This window comes from Dipodomys merriami, unplaced genomic scaffold, assembly GCF_024711535.1.
Source record: "Dipodomys merriami isolate MVZ:Mamm:240054 unplaced genomic scaffold, mDipMer1.0.p SCAF_11, whole genome shotgun sequence".
NCBI lineage: Eukaryota > Metazoa > Chordata > Mammalia > Rodentia > Heteromyidae > Dipodomys > Dipodomys merriami.
This window is the reverse complement of record NW_027202382.1, coordinates 41,833,540-41,849,450: the sequence shown is the minus strand read 5'-3', so window position 1 is coordinate 41,849,450 and position 15,911 is coordinate 41,833,540. Positions and strand designations below refer to the sequence as shown.

At 56.9% G+C, this 15,911-nt stretch overlaps 1 protein-coding gene across 1 annotated transcript in view; it reads right to left on the bottom strand.

Moving 5' to 3' along the window:
* Positions 1 to 425: 425 nt before the first annotated feature.
* The window catches only part of Lmx1b (LIM homeobox transcription factor 1 beta), a 71,123-nt gene continuing 55,637 nt past the window's right edge, over positions 426 to 15,911 (bottom strand). Inside the window, exons 3-8 of the mRNA XM_070006507.1 lie at positions 3,961 to 4,193; positions 3,059 to 3,240; positions 2,850 to 2,927; positions 2,621 to 2,687; positions 1,232 to 1,375; positions 426 to 934 (exon numbers count right to left, since the gene is read on the bottom strand). Coding sequence (XP_069862608.1) covers positions 777 to 934; positions 1,232 to 1,375; positions 2,621 to 2,687; positions 2,850 to 2,927; positions 3,059 to 3,240; positions 3,961 to 4,193 — 862 coding nt within the window. The 3' untranslated portion in view covers positions 426 to 776. The remainder of the gene's footprint in view (positions 935 to 1,231; positions 1,376 to 2,620; positions 2,688 to 2,849; positions 2,928 to 3,058; positions 3,241 to 3,960; positions 4,194 to 15,911) is intronic.

The window sequence follows — 15,911 nt, the reverse complement described above, 5'->3', positions numbered from 1 at the left end:
TGGCCTCCTTTCTGCTTCCTAATAAGGCTGGACAGACCCACAGCGCATCTCTCTGGGGTGTGTGTGTGTGTGTGTAGAGTGTGTGCCTATACCTGTGCATGCCTTTGCATGTGTACTACAGTCCCTTGGTGTTTGCCTAGCTCCACCCATACCCCGCCTCTTGCCCCTGACTCTCCAATCAGGCAGAGTGTGGTGGGCGTGTCACAGCTGCCTGGCTCCTCCCACTTCTGGTTCAGGCTCAGCTGGGAGGGGTGAGCCTGGGCCACCCAGTTGCCACCCCTGCGCTAGCTGGTGGAGAAGTGGGCACCAGCACGGGGCATTGGTTCCCAGGCTTCTCAGGTACCAGGCACAGTGTCATAATGTCACCATCCTGGGGGTGGGGCATGTGGGGGGGGCATGGAGGTTGGCTGGACACAGAGAGGACGTTTAAAAAAATAGAGAGAATTTAAGCTTCCCAAAAAGAGAGAGGGAGGAAGGAGGAGGCAATGGAGGTGAGATGGGGCTGGGAGGCGAGTGGCGGTCCGAGAGCTCTAGGTCCCTGGGGGTGACAAGGTCTCTGCGGGCAGGATACAGCCCCTGCCCAAGCTTTGCCCATCTGCCTGTCCAGCTGTGCCCAAATGGGCACTCGAGCCAGGCCCCAGCTGGCTGAGGGGAGGGCACCGTATGGCTGTCTGCAGTCTGTGTAGGGCAGCAGGCGTGGGGTGTCTGGGTGGCGGCTGAGGCCCGTAGTCCCACCCCAGGCCCGTGCCCAAGCGTCCATGTGTCCTGGCTGGCTCTCAGGAGGCGAAGTAGGAACTCTGCATGGAGTAGAGCCGGTCGATGGGGTTCCCCACGCGGGCCTGCAGGGAGCCCACATCGGAGGAGCCAAGGAAGCAGTCGCTGAGGCTGGTGAGGGAGGTGTCGCTGTCGATGTCGTGGAAGATGGAGTCATTCCCTGGGGGCAGAGGAGGTGTCAGGACCCAGTACAGGCAGGGGGATCCTAGGGGTCCTGTCGGCCTTGCAGGTGCTGTAGCCCGAGGCCAGGGAGAGGCTGGCCAGCGAGAGGCTTGGCCAGGGCCTGACCGGAGAGGCTGAGCTCTTCCTGCTGGAGGGGGACGGGGGCTGTGCTGGCCCTGGGGTCCGGGGCAGCCCATGTTATGGTGGCCCCAGGCCTGCCTGGCGAGGCAGTGGGCAGTGAAGGGATGGGCGGGGGTGGGGTGGGGCGGCTTACCATAGGGGTTCATGTGGTCACCTGGCATTTGGGGTGGCGTGAGGCCCTGCTGGAAGGGGTCACTGCTGCCGTAGGGGCTCTGCTCCATGGCCACGATCTGCTGCTGCGGCGGGGCCAGCGGCGTGTAGGAGGCCATCATGCCCTCCATGCGGCTTGACAAGACCTCTGGGGACAGGGCACATTTTCACGGACGGGCCCTGCCCACCTCCCATCACCCAAGGGATCCCAAGGCCTCCTTTGGCCTGAGTTTGTCTGGATAGCTGGCTCTCTTCTAGACATGCCCACCAGCTTCTCTTCCCCAATCAGTTTTCCCAGAGCCATGGGGTGGGGCGGGGGGGGGGGAGGGCTCCCTCCGTCCCTCCTCCCCCCTTTCCTCTACCTCCTCTGCACTTTGGGACTGGAGGTGGCTGCCCTGGCAGGCAGGAGCCATTCACCACATGCCCCCCTGGCACACGCCCCGCAGTGGGCAGTGCCAGGATGGGGCCTGAGGAAGAGTGCCTCCCAGTATGCCCTGAAGAACAGTCAGGAAGGGGCAGAGAGAGGGGACTGCAGGGCGGAGTCAGAAGGGTGCTTTGGGGTTTGAGCTGGGTGGGGCTTTCCTCCAAGGCCCAGAGAAAACATGGGGAGGGGGCTGGAGAGCGGAACATGGAGGCGACCAATGCAGCCGGAGGGGGGGAGGCGGGGCCTCTCATAGAGGGGGTGTAAAAATGCTGCCTAGATGCTAGGCGGTGTACGTGCTAGAGAGGCCATGAGGGCTGGGCTGGGCTGGGGTGTGGGCTGTTCTCAGCCAGGGGTTACCTAGCGAAGGGGGCGCAGGTCTGCCTGGAGACTGGGGGTGGTTGATTATAGCCTCAGGAAGGGATAGGCAGAGGGGCGTGGAGGAAAAGTTGGGACCCAGGCCTGGTCCCCCACCCTGAGTGGAAAAGCTGCCTTTGGGTGTCCCAGCATCTGCTCAGGAGCCTCCAACTCACTGGAAGATGGTGGCGCCGGACCCCACACTGCTTGGCAATCCTCAGAGACCCACCTCTTCCCCTCACCCTCAGTACCCGCCCCCGCCCCCCGCCCGTGGGACCCGGGAGGCCAGCTCTGGTCCCAGATTCACTTCTTTGGCAAAGACCAATGTCGGGGTCCCTTAGCACCCACGAGGAGCACACCCTAGCTTCTTCAACACCCAGAACAACTCTCGGCTGTTTCCCATGAGCCCTAGCATGGGTGGCAGGATGTCATCACCCCGGGAGAGCACAGGCTTGGGTGTGCTGGGCTATGGCAGTCCCTTGGCCTGAGCACCCAGGGAGGCTGAGCAGGCTGGGTGGCGAGGAAGAGCCTGGTAAGGACGAGGGCTTGGTGGCTACTGTCCCAGCTCCCTGCCCTGGCCCAGCACAAGGTGTACCCTGACCCCACCCAGCTTACCCTGGCCCAGCCGCTGGGAGTTCTGCTGTTCCTGCTGCTGTTGGTGCCGCCTGGCCAGCTTCTTCATCTGTGGGGAGACACAGGTCAGAGGCCCCTACTCCCTGCCCCCACTCAGTCCCAGCCCCTTACGCCACGATCCCCTCCCCACGTGCCCACCCTTATTCCGTGTCCCTCCCCACCCACCCCTTGTCCCGTCCTCCTGGGGCTGCCCAAGTGCCTGCCCTCTCACCTTTGCTCTTTGGTTCTGAAACCAGACCTGGACCACGCGCACACTGAGGCCCGTCTCAGCCGCCAGCGTCTCCCGGACCTAACCCAAGAGAGGCGATGGGTCAGGCCTGCAGGGATGGCAGTGGGGGGGGGCACCCTGCCCCCCAGGGAGAGCTGGGTGGGGGGTACCCAGACAGACAAGACGGCCCCCTCCCGCGCAGGCGCCCTCACCTTCCGGCAGGGCTTAGAGGAGACCTCGAAGGAGGCCTTGAAGGCTCTTCTCTGCTGGGTGGTGAGGATGGTCCGGGGCCGCTTGGGCCTCCGAGGGTCCTTCCCGTCGTCCCCGCTGCCCTTGCTCTGGCTGCCCTGCCCCTTAGCCGGCTTCATGTCACCATCTTCATCCTCGCTCTTCACTGCGGGGGACACAGCAGCCCCTCAGGGACGGCCGATGGCAGCCCTGCATCCTAGCTATTTGTACCCCCAGCTGACACCTAACTCCTGGGGCCATCGCCTCTGCTGCACCTGCTGTGACTCGCTGGCGCCCTCAGAATAAAGCCCACCCCTCCTCCAGGCTGGTCTTGCCTCGCTTCCCACCTCTCCCATTCGCAGACCTCACATGCAGCCACGCAGAGGCACCGCACACAGGAAGGCCTGAGGCAGGCCCACACGTGGCACAGGGCACGGCTGTGAGTGTGCCCGGGGTGTGGACACACCAGCCAGTGTGAGCGGCTCACTGATGCTCACAAGTCAGGGCGGATCTGCCAGGATCCAGAGTCCCTGCAGAGAGGTAGGCTACTCCCACCTCTCCTTCCCGGTGTGGGCAGGAGATGAAGGGGACAGGAGGAAAACGCCTCCCAGCCCTTCCCAGAGAACAAGCGTGTATATGAGTATGCTGGTCATGTGTGCTGCACGTGTGTGTGTGTACCTGGGCATGTGAGCTTACGGGATCCGTGTGCGTGTGATTACACGCAAGGATATGTGTACTGGTTGTGTGCACCATGGAGCTGGCATGTTGGTCTGGGGTAGGGTGCGCAGGTGCGCGCGCATGTGGATGTGTGTGCTCTGTGCCCCAGTTGCTGCCCGTAGACGGCAGGACCCCCTCCAGCAGCCGCCGGGTCCGGGCCGGGGCTCACCAGAGTCGGACTCGTCGGGGCTCACGGAGCTGAGCAGGTCCTTCTCCTTCTCGTAGTCGCCCTTGCACAGCAGCTGGCCCTCCTTGAGCACGAACTCGTCGCCTTTGCGCAGCTGCCGCTCACACACGCAGCAGCAGAAGCAGCCCAGGTGGTACACGCACTCCAGCGCCCGCATCACGAACTCGGTGGGGGCGATCTTCTCCATGCAGCCGCTGCACTTGGCTGCGAAGAGCCTGGGGGCACAAAGGGGGACGCACCGGCTGGGCTCGGGGTTCTGCCCAGAGGCCACTGCAACCTGGGGCCTCTCTCCTGAGCCTGCAGCGGGACACTGGGGGTCCCGCAACCCTCCTCTTCCCTACCACAGCAGCCCCCAGGGCGGATGCCTGGCTTCTGGCCCAGAATGGTCTCTTCTGGGGTCAGCTCAGAGCCCTCCTGTGTGCAGCCATGGCAGCCACTAGAGGGCAGTGTGCAGGGCCAGCCTTGACTTCCCCAGGGCCCAAGTGGCTGGGAGACGGAGTCCCACCTGCCTCACTCCTTGGCCTGCTCTGGCCTCTTCCGATTCCTCCTCCACCCCCACATCCTGTCCAGCCCTGCAGCCTGAGCCTCTCCTCCCCTGCCAAAGCAGCCAGGCCCTTTCTTGGGCTCCTGAACCCTTTTAACTCTCCTTCACCTTCCCACAGCAGAGGATTCCGAAGGATTTTGGTAAAGCCCAGTTCTGACCCTGCCTTGTGCCAACTCTGCCGTGCCTCCCTAGTCTGAGCTCCTGAGCTTGGCACTCAGTACGCCTCACCATCCTCTGCTTGCCTAGCTGCGTGGGGCCCCACACAGCACCATCACCTCTGGGCACGCTCTGTCCCTGCCCTGTGGCTTGGCTGACACCTTCCCGCTCTTCCTTTCAGCTCAGGTGTCCCCAGTGGACAGGCATCTACTGAGCATGCCCAGAAGACAGCCACAGTGCTAGGCAGTGTATGGGCCCACGTGCCTTTGATCCTTGCCACAGACCTGCGAGATGCTCTCCTGAATAACCGACCCCACTTGAGAGGTGAGGAAGCGGAGGTGTTGAGAGGAGCCCAGTGCGGGTTAGGGGACTCGCAGGCCGGGACCACATCGTGGCTTCATCTCTCATCTCCAGAAGAGAGCCAGGCGCGGGGGGCCTCTGTGCCCGTGGCCAGCCTGGGACACCAGTCCAGGCAGCGGTCCCTCCCGCCGCGGGCTGACCGCTCCTCCCGATGCCCCCTGCCATCACGTGCCTGCTCTGTGGGAACTCCAGCCTCAACAACACGTTGATGGAGAAATTTATGAAGAATCAAATTATTGCTGCTGGGAGGGAATTAAAACCATTTTTCATTCCCCGCGTCCCCGGGCCACGTCTGCGGGCGCCACCTTGGGAGCGCTGTACACATCCCATCCCTCTTTATGGCCCGCCATCCCGGGCACAGATTACAGCTGCAATTCTCTGCTAATCGGTTCTGGAACAGGAGCGGCCATAAACGCAAGGCTCTCGGCCTGCCTGTCTTCCCGGGGGCTGCCATCGGTGCCACCCACGGTGAGCTGGCGGGGGGCGGGGGGTGCAGACAGAGCCACCTCTAGTTCTGCCTGTCATCCTGGCACTGGCCAGAGCACTCAGCTTGGGGATACCTCCCAGCAAGTCTGCCAGCCACCTGCCAATATTTGGCCCAGCAAGCTCCTATTCATCCTGTAATGCCCAACTCCAATGCCACCTCTTCTGAGAAGCCTTCTGTGACACCCAAGTATGGAGAAGGTGGCTTCTATGTTCCCCTGATTTCCCAGGCCTTGAGAGTCATTCTTTGGTTAAATGGGGGTGCCAACAGGATCTCCCCTAAAGGCTGTGGTTGGGATTTGATGATATGGACCCATTCACCAAGTACCACAGTGGAGTGACTCCACAGAGCCTCACCACAGTCCGTGGTGGCCATAGACAGAGGCCTGTGCATTCTGCTGAGTCTGGAGGCTGATGTCCCATCGTGGAGGCTGCCCGTGCCCTGCCCCCCCCCCCATGTGCCTGGCCAGGGTGCCCATCCAGGTCTGCAGCCGCCTGAGCAGACAGGCGCTGGCCCAGTCTCTGCCAGCCTGGCAGGGGCAGGGCGGGGACCAGGTCAAAGTCAGCACCGGCTGGGGGTTCCAGAAGAGGAGGCCTTGCTTGGCTGGGGCGGGGGGGGGGGGGGGGGGAGGGTGTTACCGCAGCCTCTGCCCTGCAAGCCGGCTGTGTTTGGGAAGAGGCACGCTAATGCCTTGGCAGCAGGGGGTCGATTGCTACTTTCTCCCAGCTCATCAACACAATCCATTATTAATACTCCTCCGAAGGCCCCGCGCCGCCATTACCAGGCAGCACAGCCACTGGGGGCATCATCTGTTATCTAGATTGCAAAAAAACCCGGGAAATAAAACAAACGGCGTGCACTTTATAAACGGAATGTGCCATCCGTTTGGTCTCCAAGCATCTCCCCACCCAATAAAACATCGGGGGGGAACGCATGAAATACTCACTCCCAATTATGGGGCTGCCTTTGTCTACCAAGTGAGAGCACAGAGTGAGAGTGGCTCACCGGTGGGCGGGTGGGAGGGCTGCCCGCCCTCCTGCTCCCCCCTTCCCTCCCCCCATCACCATCATGGATGGACGGGGCAGGGCATTGAGAAGTCTCCTAGGACCCAGGGAAGCAGGCCAGCTTCCAGCCACAGGCCAAAGAGGACACGGACTCAGAGGGACTTGGGTTCCATGCCTATTTGCTGGCTGGTGACAAGACATACAAGGTACCACTTCCACCCCCAAGCCTCAGCTTACCTGCCTGTGTAGTGGGCTCAGCGAGCTGTTACCTGTTCTGCTCACTTAAGGCAGGTAGCACCAGAGTCATAGCCTGGCTGTGCAACTTTCTTTTTATCCCTTTCTGAAAAAGAATCAAGCCAGGTGCCTGTGGTTCATACCTGTAATCCTAACTACTCAGAAGACTGCAATCTGAGGATCCAGGTTCAAAGCCAGCCCAGGCAGGAAAGTCCATGAGACTCTCATCCCCAAGTTGTGGCTCCAGTGGCAGAGTGCTAGCCTGGAGCAAAAAAAGGCTCAGGGATAGTGCCCAGGCCCAGAGTCCCAGGACTGGCACAATTGTTTTTAAATCCATCTAAAACCTCTTGTGCTGCCTGGGCACTCTAGCGCCACCCTTTCCTTGCTGTGTGACTTTGGGCAAGGCGTTTCACCTCTTTGAGCCTCAATCTCTTCACCTGTAACATGAGAATGACCATAGCTGACTACAGAGCTGTTGTGCAGGCTGATGCCTGCAGGGCCCCGGACGCTGTGTGGGCATAAAAACCTTCCACCTAACCCCCATGTGCCCTGGCTAGGCTCTCCAAGATTCCTTTTGATTAGCGGTGCCAACACCCCACTGTGCCTCTCCTGAAGACCCTGGGCCAGGGAGGCCCTGCTACCTTCCTTGCTTGGCCTGCTTGTTCAGCCCTGTGCACCGATACCACTCAGCTCTGTCTTCCCGCATCACCTCCTTCATTGTGCTCAGATCTGGAGAAGACACTTTGTATCACCTGCTTCCAGTCTCCTTACGGATGGACTCCGGGCAGGGGAAAGGCTGTCTGTGCATGCTCTGTGGATGCCCTGCCCCTGGGCAGCTCACCCTGTGCCTGCTTCTGACGCCATGAGCTTCTTCTACCCACCCCCCGCTTTCTACTCGTCATGAGCCTGGCCCCACAAGCAGGGCTGAGCGACTGAGTTTTTGTTTTTGTTTTTGTTTTTGTTTTTTTAAATGGAATACCCCTACCTATAAACATATAATGACTTTTCCTCCTGACGAGATCAACTGTGATTGTAGAAGAAGGAATTCCGTGGGTAGGGACACCCTGTTTGAGGAGTCCCAGGCTGTGAACACATTATCTCCAGTGCCTCTTGGCTTGTTCTAGTTTATTTGTTTAATGCTCAATTTATTAAACTCATAAAACTAATAAACAAAATTTCTGAAAACCAATCTTTTTGGGAGCATTTGAACATGGATTACAAATCGGATTAATTTCTCCTCTGCCGTTGACAACGGCAGAGATGCACTGAGCATGCGCCTGCAACCCTGGCTGTCTCCAAGCTTCTCTGAGAAGCCTCTGCTCCCAGTCTTGGGGGTCCAGATGCCCTGCACTGGGCTTGGAATCCTGGCACTGATACTCCTGAGCACTGGGACCTTGCTCAAGTCCCAGTGGCCCCGCAGGGATAGTGACAGAGGCCTGCTGATTGGGCGAGGCACATGGCATGGGACTGGTTAATGGGGATTATGACTGCCAGCCCCAGCTTGCCAAGCTTCCTGGCATCTACTCACTGTCCTTGCTGAAGGGGAGGTCCCCTGCCTCCTCCTCTGTATTCCTACTTGCACACCCCATCGCTACCCTTCACAGTTTATGTAGCCCCACAGTGGATTCTCAGAATAATTCCCACCCATGTTTGTCCTTCTCCAGGTCTCAAGGCAACTCAGTAGCCCCAAAGGCCAAGCCCAGCCTCCTCTGACCTTGGGACTCCTGTGCTCCTCTGATTGAGGAAACATCATATAACTTTTCAGCTCATGAGGACAACAGGTTTGTTGGAGAAGCTCAATCATGCGGAAGAGGCCCAGAAAGACACAGGCTTTGACAGTTTGGCATCTAGGTTGCAGAGCTTCAGGGAGCTCTAACCTGTGGGAGGCGGAGCCTAGTGGGAGGAAGTTAGGCCACTGGAGCCTGGCCTTGAGGGAACACCGGGACTCCAGCAGCCCTCCCCGCTGCTTCTACTTTCCTCTGCCACATTCCCACCAGGAGATAGTATTCTCTCACAGGCACAGAATAAGGGAGTCAAATGGCCACAGGCTGAAATCTCTTGAAACCTTTCTTCCTTATGAGTTGGTTTCTCGGGTGTTTTGTCAGAGCAACAGAATGCTGACTAACACACTCCTTATAAAAAAAAATTAGACTTCAGACCCTAGTTGTTTCAGAACATTCAAGAGAACACAACAGTTCAAGATAAGTACACCCCAGGCCCACCTACCCCTGAACCAGCCATCCAGTTTCTCACTACTCCCTAAACACAGTCAGTTCCTTCTGGTCCCTTGAAAGCCCATCACCCTCCAAGGGCTGCCTCTCTCCCACTTCCTTTGTTTCCTATTAATCTTTCAAGACCCCATGAAGCCTTTTCTGGTGCTGATCTGGGGCCCCTGAGATAGCCTGGGTACATCAGGCCATGCCTCAGCCCGTGGGAACAGCACAGTATGATGGGTTTTGCAGGGAGAGAGGCAGCGAGGCAGAGAGAGGCCCAGTGACCAGTATGGAGGAGAGCTCAGGAATTCCTGGAAAAGGGAGGGGAGATGGAGTGAGGGAAGAGAGTCTCTGTGGCCCAGGCTAGCCTAGAACTTGTGATGTTCCTGCCCCTCCCTCCCTCCCTCCCTCCCTCCCTCCCTCCCTCCCTCCCTCCCTCTCCTTCCTTCCTTCCTCTGCATGCTGAGATTACAGATGCCCCCTTCCCCACCATGTCTGGTTGGCCACAGCACTTGTTTAAGAACCTGGTTCTGGAGGCAGAAGGAATGGTACGAATCCCAGCTCTGCCACCTACTGGCTGCTTGACTTGGGGCGGCTGCCTCACCGCTGAACCTGTCTTCCTGTTGGAAAGCAGTTTCCAGGAGCTCACCTTCCAAGCAGGAAGTCACCTCAATGAGGATGTCCTCTCTGGGCCACACCCAGGTGGCTGCAGGGTTCTGGGGTGACTGTGCGTGGCAGTTTGGGTGAGAATTCACTACGGTACTGCATTTGTCACTTTGACAGGGAATGTCCCAGAAGCCAGGGGGACAGGATCTGGGACTCTGCAGGCCATGGCTGTGGCTGTCACTTAGCAGAGGGAGCTGTCCGGCCTCCGCCCTGCTGGACGCGACTCCCCAACATCTCCCCCACGCGCCCACTGCGTCCTTATCATTCCGGGCGTAGCTGGTTTTTATTTGGAGACAAAAAGGGGCCTGTTGACGGGGATCCAACTCAAACCAGCTGCAAACATCTGCTTTGATGCGGCAGGCGGGCGGTGACGGCGGGAGCCGCAGGCAGGGGCCCCGGTGCGTGTCAATCAGGCGGCTGGAATGTGCAGTTTGCCCAGCGCTAGCTGTTCGCTGGACTGCGGGCCTCGCAGGGCTCCAATGCCTGCCTCCGGCCCCCGGTCTGCCACTGAGGCTGAAGGCACTTCCTGCGGGCAGCAGCTCTGCAGAAAAGCTGGGCCGACCCTGGCCCTCGGCCCTTTGATCTGGCACAGTGGGGAGCCCCCAGCCCAGGCTGGAGGTCAGGCGCCAGAGGCAGGGAGGGACCGGACTAGCCATGAGCCCCAGGTACCATCCAAAAGTCAGCCAGGCCCAGCAGGAATGTATTTGGTGAGTCCACAATGTGCACCTACTGTGTGCCAGTCACTCTGCAGGCAGGAGCAGAGCAGGCTCAAGAGCCAGTCCATGCCCAGGCCACCTCCTCCAGCTTCCCTTTCTCAGAGGTGAGGGGACAATAATGCACACTTATCTGCTTTTAACAAACAGCCCCACTGCACGCAGCACAACAGACAATGGCAACTTGATGACACATGAAGCAGAGGCTGTAGTTTCAGAAAGATGGCCAGAGAATGTCAGGAGCCATCTGAGCAGACACAGGGGAGGCTAATATGTGACACATCTGACATCTTGAGGCAAAGGGGATCCAGGGAGAGGGTATGTCAAGTGCAAAGGTCCTGGGGACAGATCTAAGGTATTGGGGAAATGGGGGAGGCCAGTGTGCCTGGAGGAGACAGGAAATATAAGCAGAGAACTAGGAGTCAGGCTGGAACACATGACACAGGAGCCCGGGAGGGTTCTAAATGGAGGAGGATGTGATCTGACTGGCATCTTGGGGTTCCCTGGGCAGCTGGGGGCCCAAGTGGGAGAGGGCTGGCGAGCAGGAGACGTGCCAAGAAGTGGTCTAAACAGGATGGTATCCTAAGGTGGCCGTAGGGACACCAGATGATGCCAGAGAGAGGGTGGGAAGATGGGCAGCCGAAGCCTGGGGACTTGGGCAGGCAGGAGGGCAGAGCTGGACATTGGTGGTGTGGGGCACAACAGTCCTGGACGCTAGCGGCACCAATCTCGGGACCGACTCCTCACTTCCCTGGCCAGTTCAATTCCTTTGATGATCCTCTTATTCACTCAGCCGTCTAACATTTGCTGAGCATGTACTCTGAGCCAGTCCCCTGGTGCCAAACCCAGGATCCATGGCTAGGATGATTACCAGGACTGATTGAGGGTTTCCTGCAGGTGCACGGGGCCTGCGAGATGGCATCATGACTTGGAAACCAGCAGAGGCCTGGGGCTTGCTCTGCCAGGCCACCCGCTCTTGAGGTCCTCTCCTGCTTTTGCATCTTCCACTCAGCTCACCTCTGGGCAAGCTGCCCTTGCTCTGTCTTCTCAGCACTGTTGAAATTCATGCCAGGGGCTGGAGGTGCTGGAGGGCAGGGAGGAGTTGACAAAGATGAAGACAGGAGATGAGAAAGCCCACACCAGGATACAGAGAAGCCCTCAGGTTTCTCTCTGGGGTGCTACGTGGGCTGAATGGACCCAGGAGTTGCCAAGGCAGCCAGGTGGGAAGCAGAGCTGGGTGTCTGGGAAGACTTGCTGTGGGAAGCAAGGGGGCTGGGGCCGGACCAAGAGTGTATGACTCTAGAGCTGAGTTCTGTAAGGAAGGACAAGGAAGCAGAGAGACCATCTGGGGAGAAGAAGCTGGAAAATAAAAGTAAAGCATGAAGAACATGGAGGTCCTTTTCAAAGTTAGGGAGACAGAAAGACAGGGTGGAGCAGCTAAGACAAATCAGGCTGGAGTTGTTATCTTAAAGACTTTTTTTTTTTTGTCGGTCGTGGGGCTTGAACTCTGGACCTGGGCGCTGTCCCTCAGCTCTTCAGCTCAAGGCTAGCGCTCTACCACTTGAGCTATAGCGCCACTTCCGGTTTTCTGGTGGTTTATTGGAGATAGGAGTCTCACAGTCTTTCCTGCCCGGGCTGGCTTTGAACCGTGATCCTCAGATCTCAGCCTCCTGAGTAGCTAGGATTATAGGCGTGAGCCACCAGCGCCCGGCTTATCTTAAAGACTTGAGAACAGACCAGATCTTTTTGGCCCTAATCACATTCACAAAGCCACCCAGGCACCTAGCTATCTAACTGTGCAATTCACTCATCCAGCCAGCCACCCACCCACTCATTCACCCATCTATTCACCTACTATCCACTCATTCACCCACCCATCCATTTGCCAATCATCTCAACCATTTACCCATCTGTCCACCCATCTACCTATCACCCATCCTTTCATCTGATACATATATCCAACCACCCCACATCCATCCATCCATCCATCCATCCATCCATCCATCCATCCATCCATCCATCCAATCAACCATCCACCTATCCATGCATCCATCCATCCAATACATCTATCCGATACATCTATCCACCCACCCACACATCCATCCATCCAATCAACTACCCATTCATCCATCCATCCTCCCATGCCTCCATTCACCAGTCATCTTAACCATTTACCCATCCATCCATCATCCATCCTTTCATCTGACACATCTATCCATTTACCCACTCACCCACATATCCATCCATCCATCCATCCATCCATCCTCCCATTCACCCATTCATCCATTCACCATCCATTCATCCATGCAGCCACTCATTTGCCAATTATCTCAGCCATTTAGCTATTCATACATTCTTCTCATCCACCAATCCATTCACATATCCTACCTCCCATCCATTCACCCAACCATCCATCCAACCATTTACTGATCATCTCCACTATTTCCCCATCCATACAAACAGAATCCATCTACCCAACAAATACTTCAGCACTTGCTAGTTTCAAATCAAGTTCTATGACTGCTCCTCTTGAGCATCCTTGTCTTTTTAAAGTTTTCACAGTATCAGATTTGTTGGTTCTAGTACATTTAACAACGTCCACCACTGGTGGATCCGAGGGGGCCTGACCCAGGATCCCCAATCCCAGCAGAAGCCTGGGGGCACTAATGGAGGCAGAACACCCGATTAAACTGGTATGTTGCCCAGATCATTTGGACCCTAAGGATTTTGGTCTCCCTGTATGTGAATGGTAGCATTTTAATTAGGGTTTTAACAACATTGATAAACTTGCTTTGAGCAAGTGTTTTCTGGAACAAACTCCATTAGGGCAATTTAATTTTTTGATCAATTTCTTTCTAGTACAGTTAAATAATTTACAACTTTTTGCCTTTTCATTTTTTATTTTACTGAAATCATTTTCATTGAGATAAATGATTTTTTCATGAAGAATTTCTCAATAAGGCTTTGCTCTGCTGTTAGGTTTGTGGCTCATATTGGACCTCATGGATCAGTGAATTTGTAATCAGCCATAGGTTCCCTGAGTAGCTAGGATTACAGGTGTGAGCCACAAGCACTTGCCCCCCCTACCCCTCCCCCAAAAAAACCCCAAACAAGTTAAATCTTCCCCAGGCTCAGGCAAGGTGTTCTCTTTCAATGTTAACAACAGAATTACTGAAGTTTATTATCACAAAATTTACCAGGCAATTAATGAAAACATATTAAAAAATGTGGGAGTGAAGACAGACTTAAGGGGTGTCAAATGTGTGATGCAAATGCCTGCAGTGCCTACGTGTGTTCCTGCTTGTCCTTTAGAGACTCAAAGAATAGTGGCACCCTTTCCCTCTCCCATGCTCTTCAGGTTCCTGGGGCCATTTCTCATACTCTGGTCACCCTGAGTCTGAGTTTGTCCAAGTAGCCCTTAAGGCATAGGGCACAGTAATTCATTCCTCTAGAGGTAAGAGCAGCCGTCTCCTCCCTTCCTCCCACTCTGTGCTCCTCATGATGGAGCCAGAGATAACACCAGCTTTGTTAGCCCAGCTGTTTCCATTAGACCGGGACTGAGGCTCTCCTGAGTGGCCAGGGCACACATTGCCATGTGGTTCATCCTTTCCACCCAGACCGATAACCTGGTAAGGCTCTGATCAAATGTCACACTCACCTGCCCAGCCCGGGGCCTCAGAGCTTCACCTGGGAGGCTTTAGACCACCTGGGGAGCCAGGAGTTCCAACCCCAGACGGTCAGAGCCACGGCTCCATCCCAGGCCTGCCTGGTCGGGAAGGTGATCGGGAACAGAACACTGCCCAGTACAAGACCCCGAGACCCGCTTCTAGGCAGGCCAGTGGCCTGTGTGGGGCTGGCTACTTGCCTGGTCACAGCGACAGTGGGTGGGCGAGCATGTCCCCCAGCTGAGCCATCCACCCCGGGCCTGAGAGATGACCATGAGAAGTGGGTCCACGAGAGGGGTGGGGCTGCCCAGGAGCGGGGGGGGGGGGGTGTGGACAGGAGAAGGGACTTGGGGTTGCCTGGGAGCTGTGCTGTCTATTCTCTGCCCGAGCCCCAGTGGGTTGGGGTGGATGCGGCAGATCAGGTCCGGGTTCCTGCCGGGCAAGGGCATGCCTGGCCACTGGAGGGGACCCTCTCTGCTCCGGCCCGCCCGTTTAGTGGGTAACTGATCACCCCAGGCCCCGCCCCAGCCGCCTGCTGCCCGCTAGAGCCGCTTAATCACCGCCCGCCCGGCTGCATTAGCATAGTAATGGCCTTTAAATTGAGCCTCTTTGTTTTTTAATTAAGCTCCCAGCAGGTACAGAGAAGAGCGATTATTGAGGAAGCTGCCAGCGCTAATCGCCCGCAGTCATTTGACAATTAAAAAGCGCCTGGCTTTAACCCTTTCCGGACGCCCGGAGCAGCCCCGCCAGCGTTTAACCAGCTCCGACCGCCCTCGCGCCTTTCCTCGGGGATCCGAGGCTCCTCGGGCAACTTGGAAAGGTCCCTGCCAACACCCCATTTCTGCCACGGGGCAAACTTTAGTGTGGGGGTGGGGGGAGTCACTTATTGAGACACACAGTCTGGCTGTGGCAGACGTGCATCTGTCACACAGGGCGCTGTGGGAATCCAGCTGCTTGGTCTTTGCCCCCCGCAGTGCCCTCTGCCCAAACTCTTCCAGTCCTTCAAAGCCCAGGTAGGCACCTCCCCAAGCCCGAAGGGATGAATTCCCAGGCATCCTCTGCCACCTATGTTCCCCACAGCCCAACATTGATGGCCAAATCTGTGAGACTTGATCTCCAATTAACCAACGAAAAGCTGGGAGTGGAGTTATGGCTCAAGCGGTAGTATAGCGTGCCAGCCTTGAGTGGAAAAAGCTAAGGGATCATGTCCAGGTTCCCAGTACTGGCAAAAAGAAAAACTAAAAACGAAGACAAAACAACTGGGTTTATGTTTGAAGAGCTAATGAGCTGGATTGTTTCACCACAGAAATGTTCAAAAGGTGCTCACTGCAGCCTCCTCCACCCCACTCCCAGCCTTCAGTTCTGGAGCTTCTTTTCCAGGGAAGGTAACTCCGACGTGAGGGAGGTTAGGGGCCCAGAATCCTGGTCTCCATACGAACACCTGGCCTTTTGTTTTTGTAATGGGGACTGGCTGGGGGTTCTGTCCACTTTTTTTTTTTTTTTTTACACAAACACTACCACTCAGAGACCCAGCCCCCAGCAGTGGGGAGGCCTCTAAGGCAGGCCTATGGCCTGAGATTTACAGCCTCTGGGTCCTCCATTGTGGGCACAAACCCTAATTCGTTTAACCTGCACCCCATGGATGGCTATTTAAAGGATTTGGCCTTAATCTCCAGAGCCTTGGGAAGTCATTGAAGGTTCTAAGTGGGGAGTAGCTTGAGTGATTTCCATTCTTAAAGATCATTTTGGCTCTGAGTGGGGATTTGGGGTGGGTCTGGGAGCGCACACAAGTGTGGGAGACTGCTGGGGGCAGGGGGGGTGGGATCGTTGTTTTGGGAGGCTCAGGGGGTGCCCCGGTGGGAGACGGGTGAGCTATTAGAAGGTGATAAAGTGT